The sequence below is a fragment of the Anopheles gambiae genome, chromosome 2, assembly GCF_943734735.2.
Source record: "Anopheles gambiae chromosome 2, idAnoGambNW_F1_1, whole genome shotgun sequence".
NCBI lineage: Eukaryota > Metazoa > Arthropoda > Insecta > Diptera > Culicidae > Anopheles > Anopheles gambiae.
The window spans coordinates 76,047,206-76,064,960 of record NC_064601.1 but is presented as its reverse complement, the minus strand read 5'-3'; the positions used below and the strand labels follow the sequence as shown (position 1 = coordinate 76,064,960).

The 17,755-nt window shown below is 44.1% G+C and overlaps 1 protein-coding gene across 2 annotated transcripts in view; it reads left to right on the top strand.

The window, feature by feature from the left end:
• Window positions 1-17,755, top strand: part of LOC5667313 (dendritic arbor reduction protein 1) — a 101,350-nt gene that overhangs the window by 59,015 nt on the left and 24,580 nt on the right. For both annotated transcript variants that reach the window (XM_061644774.1, XM_061644775.1), the window contains one exon: window positions 1,860-1,919. In XM_061644774.1, coding sequence (XP_061500758.1) covers window positions 1,860-1,919 — 60 coding nt within the window. The remainder of the gene's footprint in view (window positions 1-1,859; window positions 1,920-17,755) is intronic.

Sequence of the window (17,755 nt, the reverse complement as noted above, 5' to 3'; positions counted from 1 at the left end):
AGTTCTTATAATACCATCAGCTCTTAAATATATTATTTTATTTATTTACGGAAGGACGGTTCGTTACGGTCGCATTTCTTATCTCATAACTATTGGATCAATAAATCTGTATTTTTTCATTCAATTTCATGCAATAAAATACAATATTTTAAATAACATTTAGTTTGAACAATAAAAGGGTATCACTTCGCATAGTTTGCTCAACTCGAGGTTACTTTGCGTAAGTTATGTGCAATGTATATAGATCCATCATCTATACATCCGCACCGATCAGATAACTCTGTATGACACCAGTATCAAAAGATGTCCCAATACTTCCAACAAAGATGCACACTGCCATCATGGACATAAAACCAAACAAACTAAATTACCGATCCGAGGCCAATGCTATGACATTTCTCAAATTCACAGCGTTTACTACCGACACATCGCAGGCGTCACTTGAATTCTGCCCCCGTATCTCAGCATGAACGCCATGAATCATATTTACAGTTATGAGTATGATTCGCAGTTAGCATCGAGCGCCACTTCTAGCGGGCCGCGTGGTCATGAAAATCCTTGACTTTAGCGTCTAATCTATCTGTCAGCCGGTAAGGCCATCATTACTAGTAAACATGACGACGTCGACGCCAGCACCTCGGCGCACCACATACCGGGCAAAGGGGACAGAGTGTGTGCGCGACGATGGAAGGGTAAAGAAAAGGCACCCGGCTTGCACTGCAATTATCCGGCATCCTAATGCTGGCGTTCGAGTGTTCGGAGTCTTTAGTTATTACCGTCCCAGCGCCTCAAAAATAGTCCACGGTCCTACGGATGTGTTGCCGGCAGTATTTTTGTGTGTGAGCTATGTTTGTTTCATTTCGTTTTCGATGCCCTTGAACTTCACAGCCCGGTAACGTCAAGCGCAAGCGATCGAGAGCATCAAGAAGGATGTCAGTCGTGCTGCTCAGTGTCAAGCCCGACGAGGTGAATCGCAAATCAGATGACCAGATGTTGCCTGCACTGCAGCTTAGCGAACGGTACCGAACGGACGGGCTGCCGTTTATCGAATTCAAACTATCGGTGAACCATTTAATGCTGAGCCGTGAAACAGATAATTAAGTCGTTGAGACCCTCGCGTATAGAGCATTCTGGCCACCTGCTCCACAGAATCACGGCCTATATCGGAGTGCACTCAGGCGGATTGCAAGCGTGAATGCTGCAAAAAAAAATGGAAAATAAAACTGCGCTCTCATTCAGAACTGCTGACGTCGCTTTTCTGGCCATCCATCTATTGCGTCCACAACCTGACACTGGAGTTCGTAACGAACGACTTTGACATTTAAACTGCTCACTTTACGATCGGCTCCCGTACCGAAAATGCCGGCACGACCGGCATCCGATTTCATCTGCACCCCATCCGTTTGATCCATAGAAATGATACACCAAACACACAGATTCGTAAAATTGGCGTTGATGCTGCGTGGCCAGTGACTTTATGAGCGGTGTAATTAAAGTTATAATTTTAATTAACTTCCATCTTGACCTACGCACGCATCGCATGGGCAAATCTGGTACACGCGCGCACAGACACCGTACACGATCTTTTGCGGCATTGGAATGCTATTTGTCATTCATCTTAATAAAACATCGCTACCGGCTTACTTTCCTGACCGAAAGTGTACGCTTGGGTTGGCGAAAATGACGGCTTTCTCAGCTGTAGGCATTGCGCCGCGTTCATCGCTTGCCGCAGCGTCGAAGTCGTTTTTCAATTCAACCGCCATTTAGCGCATCATTTGCAAGCACTTAGTGTCGATTTAGCTCACGCATTATTTCCTACTTGCTTCATTACATTTTCCTTCACGTTGTTTCATTTTCAGGCTGCACAAAGGTTTACACCAAAAGCTCGCATCTGAAGGCCCATCAACGAATTCATACCGGTAAGTGAAATTAATTTAGCGTCCGTTTGGCCATTGTACAAAGCTAATGAAAGACTTTACGCTTTTTGAAGCCGCTATTTAGGTGTACATATGTTACTGAGAAGAGTAATGGTGTGTAATTTCGGGAATATGAGTACAATAAGCAAAAATTACATGTTTATGTGGGCTAATTTTTATTAACTTTGTTAGCCTTGACTGAGTACACCAATCACTTTGATCGGTATAATCAGTGACCGATAAACGATAACACTCATACATGAAGCATTCATTACATAAAGCTTACACATGATACGTAATATATAATAATTACATGAAGTAAGTTTTCAAACATTACAGACTGATAATCAATTTTTGGCTTTCCAATTCCGATGTAAATAAAACACCGTCACTACAACTTTGATTTCTACAGTTCTCTTCGATTGGCTACATCACATTTTTCTCGAGGTATAAATGCATTGCCAAAATCATAAAGAAACATCCAGGCCGACTCCAAAATAGGTCTCGCACGAAACCATTCCCTTACGAAACGCATCACAGTATTTTCGCACCCGCTCACGATTGTAAACGAGCACGAACGGTTTTTCTTTCGCACGCCGGAAGGGAGTCGTTTTCTGACGATGCCGGGTGGCTTGACCCCCGTCAGAGGAACGAATTGTTTCTTGTCCCGGTTTTACATCCATCCCGGGCGGCCTGGCGGGTATCATTGCGTGATTCTGACGGCGAAGGCGAACGGCCATCGATCGAAAACTTTCCTCCATCAATCGAGGCCCGAGCGGCTGTCCGCCGCTGTCTCGAAATTTTCGATTTCGTCTGTCAAGTGAAAGTCATTCGCAATTGTGAGCCGACGGTATATTCTTCCCATTGTACCTGTTCGGTGCCGGGCCCGATAGGGACCCGGTTGCGAAAACGGTGGATTGCGGCAACAAAAGAATAAAAGCAGTCTTTCACTCACTTGCTTCACACGCTCGGCTTGACCGTGCCCGGGCGGCATCTTTGCGCAAAAAGGGGTATCCCGTGCCCGTTGCGCTTGCGCGACGTCCTGTACACATCCCGGCCACATTGAAATTGGGCCCCCACCCGATCATGTCGAGAGCCTTTCGCGCCTCCTAAAGAAATGCCTTCATCGGAGCTATCTTCGATGAGCTGTGCAAATGATTGACGGTAGCAGCGGATGGTTTTGACAGCTATTGGCATTGGAAAATGGTCAGAACCATGGAGCACTCAATGGTCGACTGATGGACAGAGAGAAAGAAGGGGAAAGAGGAAAGAGAAATCTTTCCGCACCAGCAAAAGTAACAGCGATTGTAGCTCGGCCGCGTCCCGCCAACCGACGCGGTGCGTGATAAGAGAGCTGTAGCGAGGTACGAACAAAAAATGAGGTAGATTCCATCATTCCTGCCGGCTACCGGTGTGTCCTAAACGGTGCTGGAGTATGTTTTCACCAGCAGTAGCACCAGCACGAAAGGTGCATGATTGAGATGTTTTGGAAAAGCGGAGTGAAGAAAAAAAATTAATGCAATTGGACGAAATTCCGCCTCGTAACGTAATCATGCAATGCGATGAAGAGTACTCTTGTTTTCTGAGCTACATTTTTTCTTTTCTTGGGGTTCATTCAAAGCGAGAGGAAGATTGATAGCAGGAGATATATCACACAGCATTAATTTTGAAAGGCAGCTAGTGAACAATCGAGCCCAACCATTTGTTTTACAATCCGGTTTTGAAGGTTTGTTATGAGTAGTTTTTTTTAATTTATTTTCCAGTTTCCGTTACACGTTGACAGAAAAGCATAGTTTATAGCGAGAATGAGCTTTCATCATGCTCTTCATTTATTGCGAAGGAAAAAAATATTATCCGACTAGCATTTTGAGAATGATATTCAATATCGATATTTAACTATGTTCAATTATGTCACAAACAGAAAAAAACCATTTCAACAATCGCAAAAAAATTAGCAAAATGTTGTGTTTACTTCTTTCATTATTTTCATTTACATCATTAATTGGATTTATAGCTTATGAACCATTTCAAAGTGACTCATTGCAATAAATATCAGAATACTTCCTATCCCAATGGCTTATTCTTTGAAGAATTTGTTGCATGTAGTACAACAATCTTTCAATTTACGTATTCCCTCTACTTGTCCGTCGAATTGCATACACATTTCTCTGTACGGCGCTTAATGAAAAGCCCAATCACTTTTCAAACAAGACTCGAAACACACTGCTGTGTTGAATTTACAACCTCCTTTAAGATTACAATCGAAACAAGCCTTACACTTTTTGGAACAAACACCTAAGACACTTATCGACAGCGCTTTTTAGCAAGAAATTAAAAAAAAAACACTTTCGTCCAGCACACATCACGCACCACCCTTTGCTCGTACGCAATCCGTCGTGATCATTCCGCGATCAAAGCGCTGAACATTTATTTAGTGTTGCCAATAATTAATTCACCGCCGTACGAAGGGGTCTCGACAATCGAACGGCGTCCATTACACGCACCCGCCAATGGAAACCGATCGAGTGATCTACCCTTTCTAACCATTCCGCGCGAATGCGGAACTGAATTCGTAGCCACCTTCCACATCCTCTCCGCTCCCTCTGCGCCCTGATCGTACGCTACCAGTGCTAACTACGCAAATTTGCCACACTTTTCAGACTCCACGTTCGCTTCAATCAGTAGTAGTAGCCCGGGGACTGAAACGGGAGGAAGGACATGCCCAACACCGACCAACGTTCGTTCGTTCTTATCGAGCAGCAGCCCTCTTGCGGCTGTTTCAGAGGGCTAGCGATTATTCTCCCCCGTTTTGATTGCTGCTATTAGTTAGCGCTTGGCCACGATGTGTCGGTGTGTGAGTGTTTGTACGTGTGCGATCACATACGCGCGTATGTTATGTGCGCGTGCAGTGTGAACTACCAGTAAGCAATACCTGTCTTTTCACTGCATAAACACTGCAATCGATTGCAGCCGATAGATTAATGAATTCTCTTACGTGTGATGGCGATAAACGAAAAGCGAACGAAAAGTATACCTGATACAGTCCAAAAGGTGTACTGTTCTGTGAAGGTTGCTTTGAAAAAAGAAAAAAATGGTAAAAAAATAAATAAAAGCCCTCCAATACCCAAATCCTTATCTCGTGGATCTAAGATGCCGAGAAGCCGACTGGATAGAGCAAAACTTCCATTTATAAGAGCTGCGGTTTACACATACTGCTACGTCACAACAGCATTTTTCCATCGCTCACCGATGTGTGCGAGGCAACACAAACAGAAACGAAGTAAGATCCATATCCTTGCTTTCAAGCCTGAGTGCGGACGGCAACGAGCAACGGGTGGTCGTAGGTGATCAACTATTCATAACATTTTCTACCCTTTATGGCCGTTTCGTATATCACCACCATTTGCGTAACTGAGAAGGTCCATTCGATCGTTTCAGTTGTGAATTCAATTTTTGTAGTTCACACCAATCGTTCTTCTAGCATGTTTTGTTGCTGCCCAAGAACGCTGACGCTAGAAGAAGAAAGCAGGAGATTAAAAGTAACCCAACGCACAGAAGTATTCGACAAGTTGCCTACCAGTATGCTCAGCGTCAAGGGAAGGAATGGTGATGTTTAAGTGATTTTGGAAGCGAAAGGAATATGCCCGCGGCAATAACCAGCCTCCAACACTCAGCAGACCGCACACTCAAGAATTATGATTGATCGCTGCCGCGTGCTGTCCGGAGGCATTCTGTCTCCGGTTCGATGATATTCCAGTATCGCAGCAACACCGGCAGCCCTCGACAACCATAAGTATCATAAGCCTGTACCGTTCCCTTTTCTCTCTCTCATCCCCTCCTCCTTTCCTTCCTTTGCCGACTTCGGTCATTCACAATCAACCGTTGTTGTTGTTTAACAGGCCTGAGTCGAGGGTTTCTTTCCGGGCGCTCGAGCTGATTCTTGGATTTGTGAAGCAGACAAAAAAAAACTAAGCTCCAAAAAATCCCGATGGGTGTCAAGATTTGACGCCATTATCGCGATCAGTTATTTGAGAGTTCCGCACACCCCGGAGCTATTCTCGCGATTAGCCATCGGTATCGATTTAAAGGGAATTTCGATCTCAACACTGCTCCCGGCTATATGCCAATTCGTCTGGGAGACTGTTTCCACCTCGCCACGCGGCTGCTCTGGTTCGTCGAGGCCAGTGCCAACTTTGACGAGGCTCGATCAATTAGGCCTACGTTTCGGTGACCTATGGAGACCCGCTCAATCTAGCTCCTTTCCTTATGGCTAAATGCTTCGGTTTTCCGTGCTACCGACCCAACCCGACCGACCTACACACGTCCTCCGGGCAGTTATAAAAACAATAAAACAACATTTAATTAGTCGTCAAATACTTTGCATGCCGTTCACCAGCCCCCGGGTGGGGTAGGGCCATAATGGTGGGGAAACAAAATTTACACCGATGAAAAAATACACTCAAACTTCATCATCCGTGAAGGCAGAGAGATCGAGAGAAAGAAAGATCAAACAAAAACAAAAAAAAATCTCTCAGTACAAATTGCAGCCCAATGCTGCTGGTTCAACAAGATGGAAATGTAAGAATGACGATAAAAAGGGATACTCACGAGATTCGAGATACACGGTTAATGAAGTTCCATTTTTTCGGCTGGTAAAAGTGAATATGGGCCATAAAATTGGCACACGGCGCAATAATGATATCTTACCCTCGGGGGGAGAGAAGCAACAATTTGGATCGCTTTCGACACGGTCCGATTCGACCTGATCGTTGAGACACTGATTTTTCGTTTTATTTCACTTGTAAATGTTAAAACGGTCCCCATTGGAAATGAAATTGAGTATTTTCAGTATCAGAGTATCAGAAAGTCAAATATGGGTCAACGTGAGCCTAATGGTTACAAAGTGATATCAGCAAGTAAGATAAGATCATTTACGTATTTACGTTTCATTTTACGTAATATGTCAAAATGTCATCCATGTGTCAAAACCGACGTAGTTTAGCATTATTTGGCAAAAATCCTAAGTAATAAGAGAATTTCTCTATTAAGTGAGTAATTTGGGAAGGACAAGAAATATTGATAAATAAAAACAGTGATGAATATTGGGGCTTGAAGGAAAATATCGGCTGGTCTTGCTCTTAAGCCATGATCATCAACAAGCCAAGTCAGCAACCTGCAACGGTCGGGAATAAAATTTAAAAAAAATCAAATCCAATATCCTAGTCGATGACTGCAAGTTTTGCTGGTATCATAAAAATGTAACTGCGAACAGTGAACCCTTAATTTGTACCGTTTGACTTGCGCCTTTGATGATTTATGTCCACGTCTAGCTTCATACCTTCATATGCTGCAACACAATACTCACCCCGTTTGTTCGTTCGGTCGTTCGTTAGTTGGAGGCTACATTTGAATATTCAATTATGGGGTAGCTCCATTTTACACTATTTTCGAAGCATATAAGCCCACCAAAACACCCACCTCTCCCTGCAACGCAACGTAAAACTGTCTCTTTAATCCTCCTTTCTAGCTCCCTTCTAGGTTTGATCCTTAACCTTCGACCAACAACACCTAGCGAAGACAATAAAATGTTTAATCTCCTATACGCCCCTTTACGCTCAGTTGCTTTTTTTGCTATGAGTGTTACTCGTCACACAATGCAATCAAAACATATAACATTTTTTCCATCTTTCCCAAACGCTCACCTCCAGCGAGGATGCTGCGGGCGAAAACGAACCCAAGCACCCTGGGGGAAGGAAAGAAGCAGATAAAAACAATTTTATTGTTATATATCAATTTACGCGCCAGCTTAGCCCTATTCCGACTCCCAGCCGTATCGATGATTCGTGTCCGCTCGAAAATGCCTTGACCAGTTTCCAGAACTTCAACCTCATAAGCCACCCCATAAAACTTTACGATAGGTTCTCCTCTCACAGGGTGCAGGGATCTGTTTTATCGGTCCCGCTGATTTTTTTTTATGTTGTACTATGAAATAGCCTATTATTTGGAATTTTTCCACGTTTGCTAGCATACGGTTGATCTCGCCTTATATCTTGCGCTTCGGTTTGGTCGTAAAAATTTGTCCGATTAGCAATAAATTGTGTAATAATTGGTAATGCGAGGCGCACGGTAAATGTCTCACGCTCACCCACGGTAATGCATCGTAAATTATGTGCAAATTAATGCAACTAGCATTCATTTCGGTGTTGCAGTGTAGTCAACCGAGACTCACAAGAAGACCGCTGTGTCGTCTAGCCATCTATAATACTTTGCTCATTGCACTACTTTCTCTCTCGCGCTATCGATTCGAAGTTCGACAATCGGCCACAAACACTTCAAGCTTTACTATTTGAGTCTCAAGAGGACGCTTTACAAGATTGTCACAATAAATGTAACATTTTCTTTGCCGGCCGTACACATCCCTCATTTGGGACGTTCAAAGCTTTCCGACTTTGAGTGCCCTACAGTGTGGGGGTTGCACGATGGTTGGAAGGCAAAAAACAAAATCACCCATAACAAAAAGCTCGTTCATGTCAATAAGGTGTGAAATCGATAATTTATATTGGATTTTCGCCTTTAAATCGTTCATGTTCCTTTCTCTCTCGCCTCACCATTCATTGCCACCTCCCGGTCACATCAGCCGATCGATTGGCGCTGGATTATTGAGCTATTTCAAGTTACGCGCCTTTAACGGGCCCCAAAACTTCCACCGACCTTGCGTCGCGGCTTTTAAGCCGCTTTGCCGCAGCATTTCGGAGACCTCTTCGAGCGGTTTATCGAGTGCACTGCCCGGAGCCAATTTGTTCCTAAAGCATCTCGACGCTAGCATGACGCAAGGGAGGCGAAAAAAAGGAAACCCAATCGCTTTTTCTACCGCATGGGCGCATTCTCCCACGGCCCACGCGTTCGGGACGAGGGGTTTGATCTGCTTTCGATCGGGTCAGCTTTGTTGATTCCGTTTGTTTGCACTTACGCTCAAGATTAACCGACGCTAGTTGAGTTTACTTTCTGAGTGATGTGCGCGCTTTAAATTTGGAGGCGCTAAGGGACATTTTCGAGTGCCGGGTCAAATGTTTGTCACGATGGTCTCTTATGTCCAAAATCGGTACAGCTATCCAATAAACAAGTTAGTTGAGTAGAGAAAAGTACTACAAACCTACTGATTTTTCTGTTTGTTATTGAGTTTTTACCATCTACTGCAAAAAAACTTAAATCATTGATAGTTTATTTCCAAAGAAAAAATAGTTTTAGCCATAAATGCCTAAAAATGTAGGTGATTTTAAGTAAATAACACTAGGGCCTATATTCAACGCATAAGACATAAAATATTAAGAGTATTTAGTGTTTAAGAAAGAAGTGTTTTAAGTTCCATCCAGTTTTATTTGCAGAAATCTTTCGTTTCGGTATAAAACATTAGCTAAAATAATAATAATATAGAATGTACGTAAAAAGTTTTCATTCGATGCGGTTAATAAATCATTTTAGAAAAAATATCTCAGAGAAGCTACGAACTAGTTTTTTCTCAAATAATGGTCTGTCCTGTTCAATGTTTGTAAATATTTGGAACACTTGTATCACACACTCACCACTATGCGTGTCATTGTTTGTCAAGCAAATGATAATTGACCCAGCTAAAAGCATCTATACACCGCAATCTCGACCAGCTAGCGTTGCTTTAAATTGATTTGTGATAATAAATTTCCATAACACTATCAGCATCCAATCTCACACCGATTCGAAACGCGCGCTTAATCAAATAAATGTTAAACCCATCGCAAACTCGCCCCCCGCATAAATGCTACGCTCGTCATTCGCCAACCGACCGGATCAGATCAGCTGAAATAGCAACAGAGAGGCAATGGAGATACGAAAATAATAAAAAAACAAGCCCCCCAACCACTTGACACGCCCCGATGCCAAAGATGTGCTTGCTTTTCGCCTTCTCCTTTCGGGTGAGCGGAGCCGACCATGTTCAACATGCTTTAGGGGTCACAATGTCAACCGTAGATCACCGAATATCGCACAATAAATAATTCCCCTACGCCTTGAACGCATCTCTTAGCTGAGCGATAAAGCAGAACCACGAGAGAGAGTCACTCAAGTGGCCACTCGCGCACGCATACACACGCGCAGGCTCTTGTGCCGGAAGCCGGCCGAAACCAAGATCGAGCAGAAATCGAATGCTGGCATAGAATGGAAAAGATGTACAGAGACTCTTCGAAGCGTTCGGGCGTTCACTCGGCTGCGTTTCGCCTGAAGCCAAAAGATGAGCACATCGAGGAAAGAAATAGAAAACGTAAACATAAAACCTTTAAATAGGGAACACCCGAGACATCAACATCAAAACGAGAATGAGAGAGAAAGAAAGTGACCGATTCGATGAAGAGAATGGCAACAATAAAGAAGCGAAGCAGCAAAGAAAAGAAAAGAAGAATAAAGTACGAAAAAAAGTGTAAAACCGACAACGAACAGAAAACGGAACGAGCGAAAAAGCTCAGCGAAGATTTAATGAATGGAATAAATGAATGAATTTGTACAACATTTCCTGCTTCACCGGTTACACCAGGCGGCTCTCCATGTTCCGTTGTTTTGTGCCGCCTAGTCAAGGGGACCATCTGGGTGCTTACATCCCGCCTCCCCATTCGTTCTTCGTCTGCTGCCTCTCGCTTCCTCACTCTCCAGCTACCTTCAAACCACTAGATCGATCTTCCTGACCAGCTCACCCAGCAGGCACAGCATCACATCACTTATCAGTGCCTCGTTCCATCATCCATTCCATTCCAATCGTTCGAGACTTGTTTGTGGGGGATTTCATCAATTTCCTCACGGTCCGTTCCGTCCCATTCGTCGATTTCTACGTGGTGTGTTGTCTTTCCTCGCTTTGCATACCCGTCCACCCGTAGCGGCATGTTCAGAGCATGCAGAGCTGAGCTTATTTTATTTTTATTTGGTGGTCATTCACCAACATCGCCTTCACCAAACCGAACCGGCTCATCGTCCCCCTGCTCAAAGTTTACATTTTGTTGGAGTGCCACTGGCACAGGTTAAGGTGAAAGACGCTTAGTCGTTGGAGAATAGTAGTGCCAAGTGTGCGGTAAACTTGGTGACAAACAGGGAGAAGAAATGTGTAGGTTTTTTTTTAGCTTTCTATCTTAATCTTTGCATTACGCTTCAAACAGGTTTCATCTTCATTCAAGAAACGCTAAATGCATCCATTCTGTGCAATCCCACCCAAGCGCTGATCGTTTTACGTACCACGAGTGTCGATGAAAGTCGGGGAAAATGAGGCGATCCGTCTGTACCATTTCCAGTTGCCAGTTTCTTCACCTAGCACTAGCCAACGCCATACACAGCGGAAGGTGCTACATATTAAACGATTTACCGATGCATCAAGACCCAACCACATCGTGATAGCGATCCCGTACACGTTCGGCGTTTCTTAGTCGAGCCAAAATTGCAACATGTTCAGATTGGACCTGTTCAAGATACCTGTTTTTCTTCCGTTTTGAGTGCACCTAAACCCGAAAAGTGTCACCAAAAGCATACCTCCCTCGATGGAAAGGAGGGAAGTCCCGAGGGAGGATGGTGGTAATTTATTTAATGTTTTGAAACATAATACCCACTGAAATAACGAGTGTTTTATTTTCGCTGCGTACCCACGGCGCTATATATGGAAAGTGTTCATCCCCGGGGATGGACACGATAATTGGCCCAAAATTTATGTTGTTCAATGTGCCGGCTCAGTGCGTGATCTTGTTATCTCCTCGTTTTTAGAGAGAAAAAAAAGAGAAAGAGAGAGAGAGAGAGAGAGAGAGAGAGAGAGAGAGAGAGAGAGAGAGAGAGAAAGAAAACTATCTCGATCGCATCGCTACTCGGTTAATTTGATGTTGGTAGAGTGTCAAAATTGAGATCTCCTTCATATTTGGTGTCATTTTTACACTTGCTTTGATGAGCTTTCTTACTACATGATATGAGAAAAGAAGAGTCTTAAATACGAGATTTAAACGCAATTTACTACAGTTTGTTGTGTGGTTTATATTAATGATTGGCGTAAACTGCTAATGCATTTAAAGTTGGCGTAAAGACAACTGAGTTTAATTTGAATTTGTATAGATTTAAATAGAACATTTATCTACATATTTTTATTTCTCCGTATATTTTGTAAAAACGCCTAGATCCCATTTTAAACAAAGTTTATCATAACATACATTTCTTTATTAAAATGTGTTATGCTTCTTCGTTAAATATACGCAAGAAGCTTTAAAAATTACTTGACGTTCAACACGAGTCTTCTTGAATCCTGCAAAAAGCTATTAAACTACAGCAAGCTTCTGATTGAAAAGCGAATCATGATCGTGTCTCGTTGATAAATCACAAATTGTCATTCCCTTGAGAAACAGGCGTAAGAAGAAGCGATAGACACTCTGCTGAACATCCACAATTTTTTAGTACATATCCACGTTCATAGCTGTTGGCGACAATGACGACGACAACAAGCATTACTAATGATCCTGCACCAGCAGACAGTGTGTACCAGCCGAGACATGACGCACGAAACTTCGCGACTACCCGAGCTAGGGGTACGGAATGGAAATGGATTAAAAATGATCTGTCTGATTAGCGGTGCGTAGGTGTTTCAATTTTCGAACTTCTCATGATTCCCTATGAAACTGCTGCAACTAATGCCCCCGGTGTAGCTACAGTGGGCATTTGCACCCTCGATTCGTTGCCAGCGAGAAGTGGCTGGTAGCAATGTGTACGGAAATTGAGTAAAGGGAGACGTGTTTTCCTCCCGCCATTCGCCGGGGCTAGCCACTGTGATCCGATTGTGCGGTATCTGGCTAGTGGTGGATGATTTTCTCGTTTACTGCGCTACTCGCTCACTACATTTTCAGCCACAGACGAGTCCCGCTGAATTTTGTTTTGTTTTGCCATTAGGACGCATTCGTCGACTGTATACCACTGTTGGGGCTCTGGCACACTCATCCAGATGACAGTTGACAGTTCTGATCGGTAGGATAGTTGGTGTGCCCACCCCCGAGTTTGTCCCGAGACCTCGCGCCCTCGTACGTTAGAGGCAGTGATGAAATCAGGAAGATTTACGCGATCGCAAAAAGATTGATGATGAATTTTCTCTACACTCAAATGCGCGGCCAAACGTCTTCTGCGCCGGAGTGACATCGTGTGAAGTTTGCGGAGGATATAGGCGATCGTACTGGATCGCTTCGAAGAGATATTACGAACGTCGTGTGGATGATTCATACCGTGCCTTTCCGTACAATTTAACCATTTTGCATTGCACCAGTCTCGGTTTGCGATTGACTAATTTATTATTTACAGTGCCCGCCGCGGCAGTACGTTCAACCCACCTGCATAGATCGCCTGTGCAGATGATCAACAAAGCAAACTTTGTGTGTTCGTTTCCTGCTTCCAGTCGATTGCTCGCGGGAGGTGGTGATTTGGGTCAATCCCACAGAGGGAAATTAGAAACGAAATATCATGCAACATAATTACCTGCGCATGATGATGAAAAACTGTGCAATATGTAATGTGTCAGAAGGAGAAACCCACGGGCGATACATTATGAACATTATCTTAACCGGTCGGTAAAACGATTGCATACATTGTTCCTTAATCGCGCACGCGATCGCACTATTTCCTGCCGTTAAATGTGAACTCACCCAAGATAGCGCGTGCTATCGTTTGCACTTCAGGTACGGTTAGCACACGTTAGTAACTGATACAACGATTCAGCATCAGAATACATTTTTATTCTCATATTTATGTCACCCTGCCGATAGCAATTTATCGATTTTAAAATGGACAAAGTTTCCCCTTGCTCTATGGTAAATTAGAAATAAAACGATCGCTTACTCATCACCACTTTCCGCGGCTCAAAAATAGATAATGTCTAGGCGAACATTTTTGCCAGTCCATAAACCCGACGATGACCAGTAAGGTCAAATTCTGCCTCCAGTGAGCGAGAGACGCAGGGCAGAGAAGTCCATGGCTCGTTATAATAAACCTCGGCTGGCACATTCCATTCGCGCCTCTAATCTCGCGCCCCCGATCAGCTCTCGGATCTGGTCAACTGGCAGCGGAAATCGTCATCAGCGTCACCTGGACATGATATCCGCTCGTCTGTTCGGGGAGGCTCCCGCGGGTGGAAGGAGGAAGAAATCCAAACTTATCGAGGCATAAATTAAATTTTTTATTGCTCATAAACTGACCGACAGTCCGATCGTGCCCGATGCCGGCGTTTGAGGTGTCTAAAAAAATCTAGTTAAGTAGATGTCTTCTCCTTACTGGAAGAAGCTGTTCGCGTGCACACATACACTCAGCCATATACATGCGTACGATTACACACGCACTTGCTGCTCCGGCCGCTTGAATGAACCACCCAAACTGGAAGCTCGATAGAAACCGCAGGGACCGCAGATGAAAGGCGATGAAGAAAATTCAATAAGAATCCATAATCGTAAATTATGTCATATTTATAGTCGTTTAAAGTATGCTCATGCGGTCGCGTTTTATTCACGGAAGGGGTTAAGCGAAAAAAAACAAGGCTCGTTGGTGGGTGACTGAAGACTCTCCGCACACCTTGCCACATGCTTCCGCGATAAGAATCCGGCCGTTTTTTTTTTGTCTGTGTCGCGTTCCGCAAGACACCGATGCGCATTTCTTTTCCAACCAGTTTCATCTCGCCTCTGGCTAGTTGTGCTCTCATTTATCCCACGTCTACCTGCGCACCGGGCGTGATAAGCGTGACGAGGTTCATATCTATTATTTAACGCTTCTGAATCCATTTATCTCACACCGAGTCCAGCCGTGTGCGCCACGTCGGGGACCGCAGGCCAAACTTTGAAATCACAACTTCTGATTATCCTCTGGAAGCTGGTCATGGTGAGCAGTCGAATCGTTTGTGTAGTTTGAAGAGAAGCGAATAGGAAAAGGAACCGAAACAACGCAGTCGATTGGCAGGTTGGCTGCACAGGGACCGCACAGTACGGTTTGCGCCCTGCTGTGTTTGATTTGATTTTGTGTATTGGCAAATTAGTTAAAGGTAGACAAACATACGAATAACTTAAGGATGCTGTTAGGACAAATTTCCAGCTTCATATTGAACCTGTTTCACAGAGCTTTGTTAGTGTTGCTTTCATTCAGAAAGCAGTGCTGTGTGTTATTTTTTACTGTTTTTAAGAAGAAAATATGTAATTTACATAAAAAATACAAACTCTCTGCCTTAGGACTATCCACATAGCGTTTATGTTGAATTGTCTTAAAACGATAATTAACCTTCTTTATGCAACACGCTACCCGCGGTAACTCCTTCAAAACATTTCACACGTTTCATTGTTTCCGGCAGCATTTAACTTCTCCGCCTTTGGTGAAACATTAAAAGCCGTTGGTCATGATCTGTCCCTGACTTGACTTTCCTGGCCTGAGTGCTGCACGTATCGGCATCGCGATTTCTGACATATGACCTCTCGAAATCATTATTTTTGTTAATTTACGTCCCCGCTCGGCAGCCAGTGTCACCTTTCTTCAATAATTTAGAATAAAAGGATATTTAACCTCGCCGCCGGCAAAACAGCTTCCTGGCGAACGAGCAATACATAAATCAACGTCCAGCCACGTCGACAAACCGCTCCATATATGGACACCACGCGAGGTGGATGGGGCACAAACATTAACCTCCCCAAAAGCTGTCCGCTCTTCCTTCGGCGAGGCTAAACCGATCCACTTTTCGGGCGATGATTGAATCTTTCAAAGGGAAAGATCATTTCAATCGATTGGACGCTGAAAGACTACACTGATGTGTTGTTTCAAACGTTTTTCGGACTCATTACAGAGACCTCATCACACAAAACCTCACACGAAGTCAGAAGGCCTGGTGTGTGTCTAGTTTGCCCATGGTTCCATCAGGGTTGTTTCCGAAAGCGATCGTGTCGATAGCACTCGGTGTCCTACATTTCGCACCGGTGCTGCACCGTAGGCTTTTAGTGAAATAATCCAGTAGCTAAAACACCGCTACCCCAAAGAATAAAGCCCCTAAATGCCTTTGTACTTTGTCCACTTTTATGATGAATGATGATATTTCGGACAACCGCTTGAGCTGGCGCGAGAGCGCGAACACGATGTAAGCAGCAGTGCTACCTCAGCAGCTCGTACCAGCCGTTGCTGGAGCGATCGAGCGACAACGGTTTCAAGTGACTTCAACGAGTGTTGTTGTTCTCAAACAAGCATCAGGCGACGAGCGTGAGAAATTTAACAACTTCATAGACGCTCGCGTTCCCGCGTACCCGCGATCGTAACCGGGTCCGCGCTAGTGTCGCGCATTAATTTTGTACCACTTGGATCTTGTCGCATTTGTCCATCGGTTTTCTATTATTATTAATTCCTGTGTTTTCAGCATCGCATCATATTTATGCTCGAAGGCAACACGGTGCGATAGAGTAGCTTGCTGGTGGTGACAAACGAGCCTGATCGGGCGACGTGCGGCTGGCGACGGGTTCGCAGCCTACATGAAATTCATATTTTCATAAAAACCAGTTTCATGATCTGTTTGTTTGTACGTGTTCGCTTACGGGACACTTTTGCTGGAGAAAATAGTGACGTATTGGAAACTTTAATACGACGCGATAATAAATAGCGATTTTACTTTTTTCCTTCTGATTCGATTCATTTTATTCAATTTTGTTTATTAATTCCAACACATTTTACACGTGCAAGACATTTTTTACCCACCGTAGCTACCCACATTACTCAACCGCTACTGGCGCCAACGGAAGGTGAAAATCATAAAAGTGCCGAAGCTTCTGACTACTCGGTTGACTCAAAACATTACGAATTACGGCAAACCAAACGCCAGCAAACGTGTCTGTTTGACTTTGTCTGTTTCCACTCTACGGGTCGGTACGCTTTACTAAACACCCCGAATGTGGCTAAACAATAACCCCCGTACACATCGGGACGATCCACCACCAAGTGCTGGCGATGTTGATTTTTGTAATACACTTTTACTCTTCTCGCTAACGGTCAAAATAAGTTTTGCCATCCCTGCTGCCTTATACCCTAAAAAGCTGTTAAGCAGATATTGGCTGCCCTCTTGTACGACACAGTCCATTCATCCAGTGCAATCCCTGCCCACCTCCAACAAGCACTGTTCCAGAAGTCGTTAGCAACGGGTGAACGGACCCAGGACTGGAAAAAAACCTCCACTTTTCGCCGTCATCGCGTCCCTCGATACACGCGTTCCTTTTCGTTTGGTGCTGGAGGAGCTGTAAAGTGACAAAATGACATGTCTAGTGCTCTTACGTTTACACATGCAGAGTGCCGAGTGGATCTGAAGTGTCCGATATCAAGTAACCACTAGAAGGGGAACAAACACGGTACGCTCGTTGTGTACCACTCGCCGTTAGCGGTGTTTATAAATCAAAAATACTAATAAATCGGTCTTACTACAGATTCTACTCCACCACCACTATGGTACTGTGTGTTCGAGGGTTAGAGGTATCCCGCTAAGAGACACCAAGTGGCAACCAGAGGTGACCGAAATAAACTGTGGAGGTGGATTTTTTTTTCTTCCCAAAGTAGCCTATCGACCAGTGCGCTACGTTCAGCACTAAACCGAATTCTCTTGCCTTCGTCTTGCTACGGACACCCCCGGGTAGATCCTCAACCCTTTGGCTAGGCGATCATTTTGTACTACCAGGGTGTACTGTACAGTTGGCGAAAGAAAACGGACGACCTCTCGGCGATCGGCGATGCTTATCGAAGGGGTGTACATTTATCAAGTCGGTGGTTTCACTTTTGGTTTCTTCTTTAAGTAGGGTCAAGTT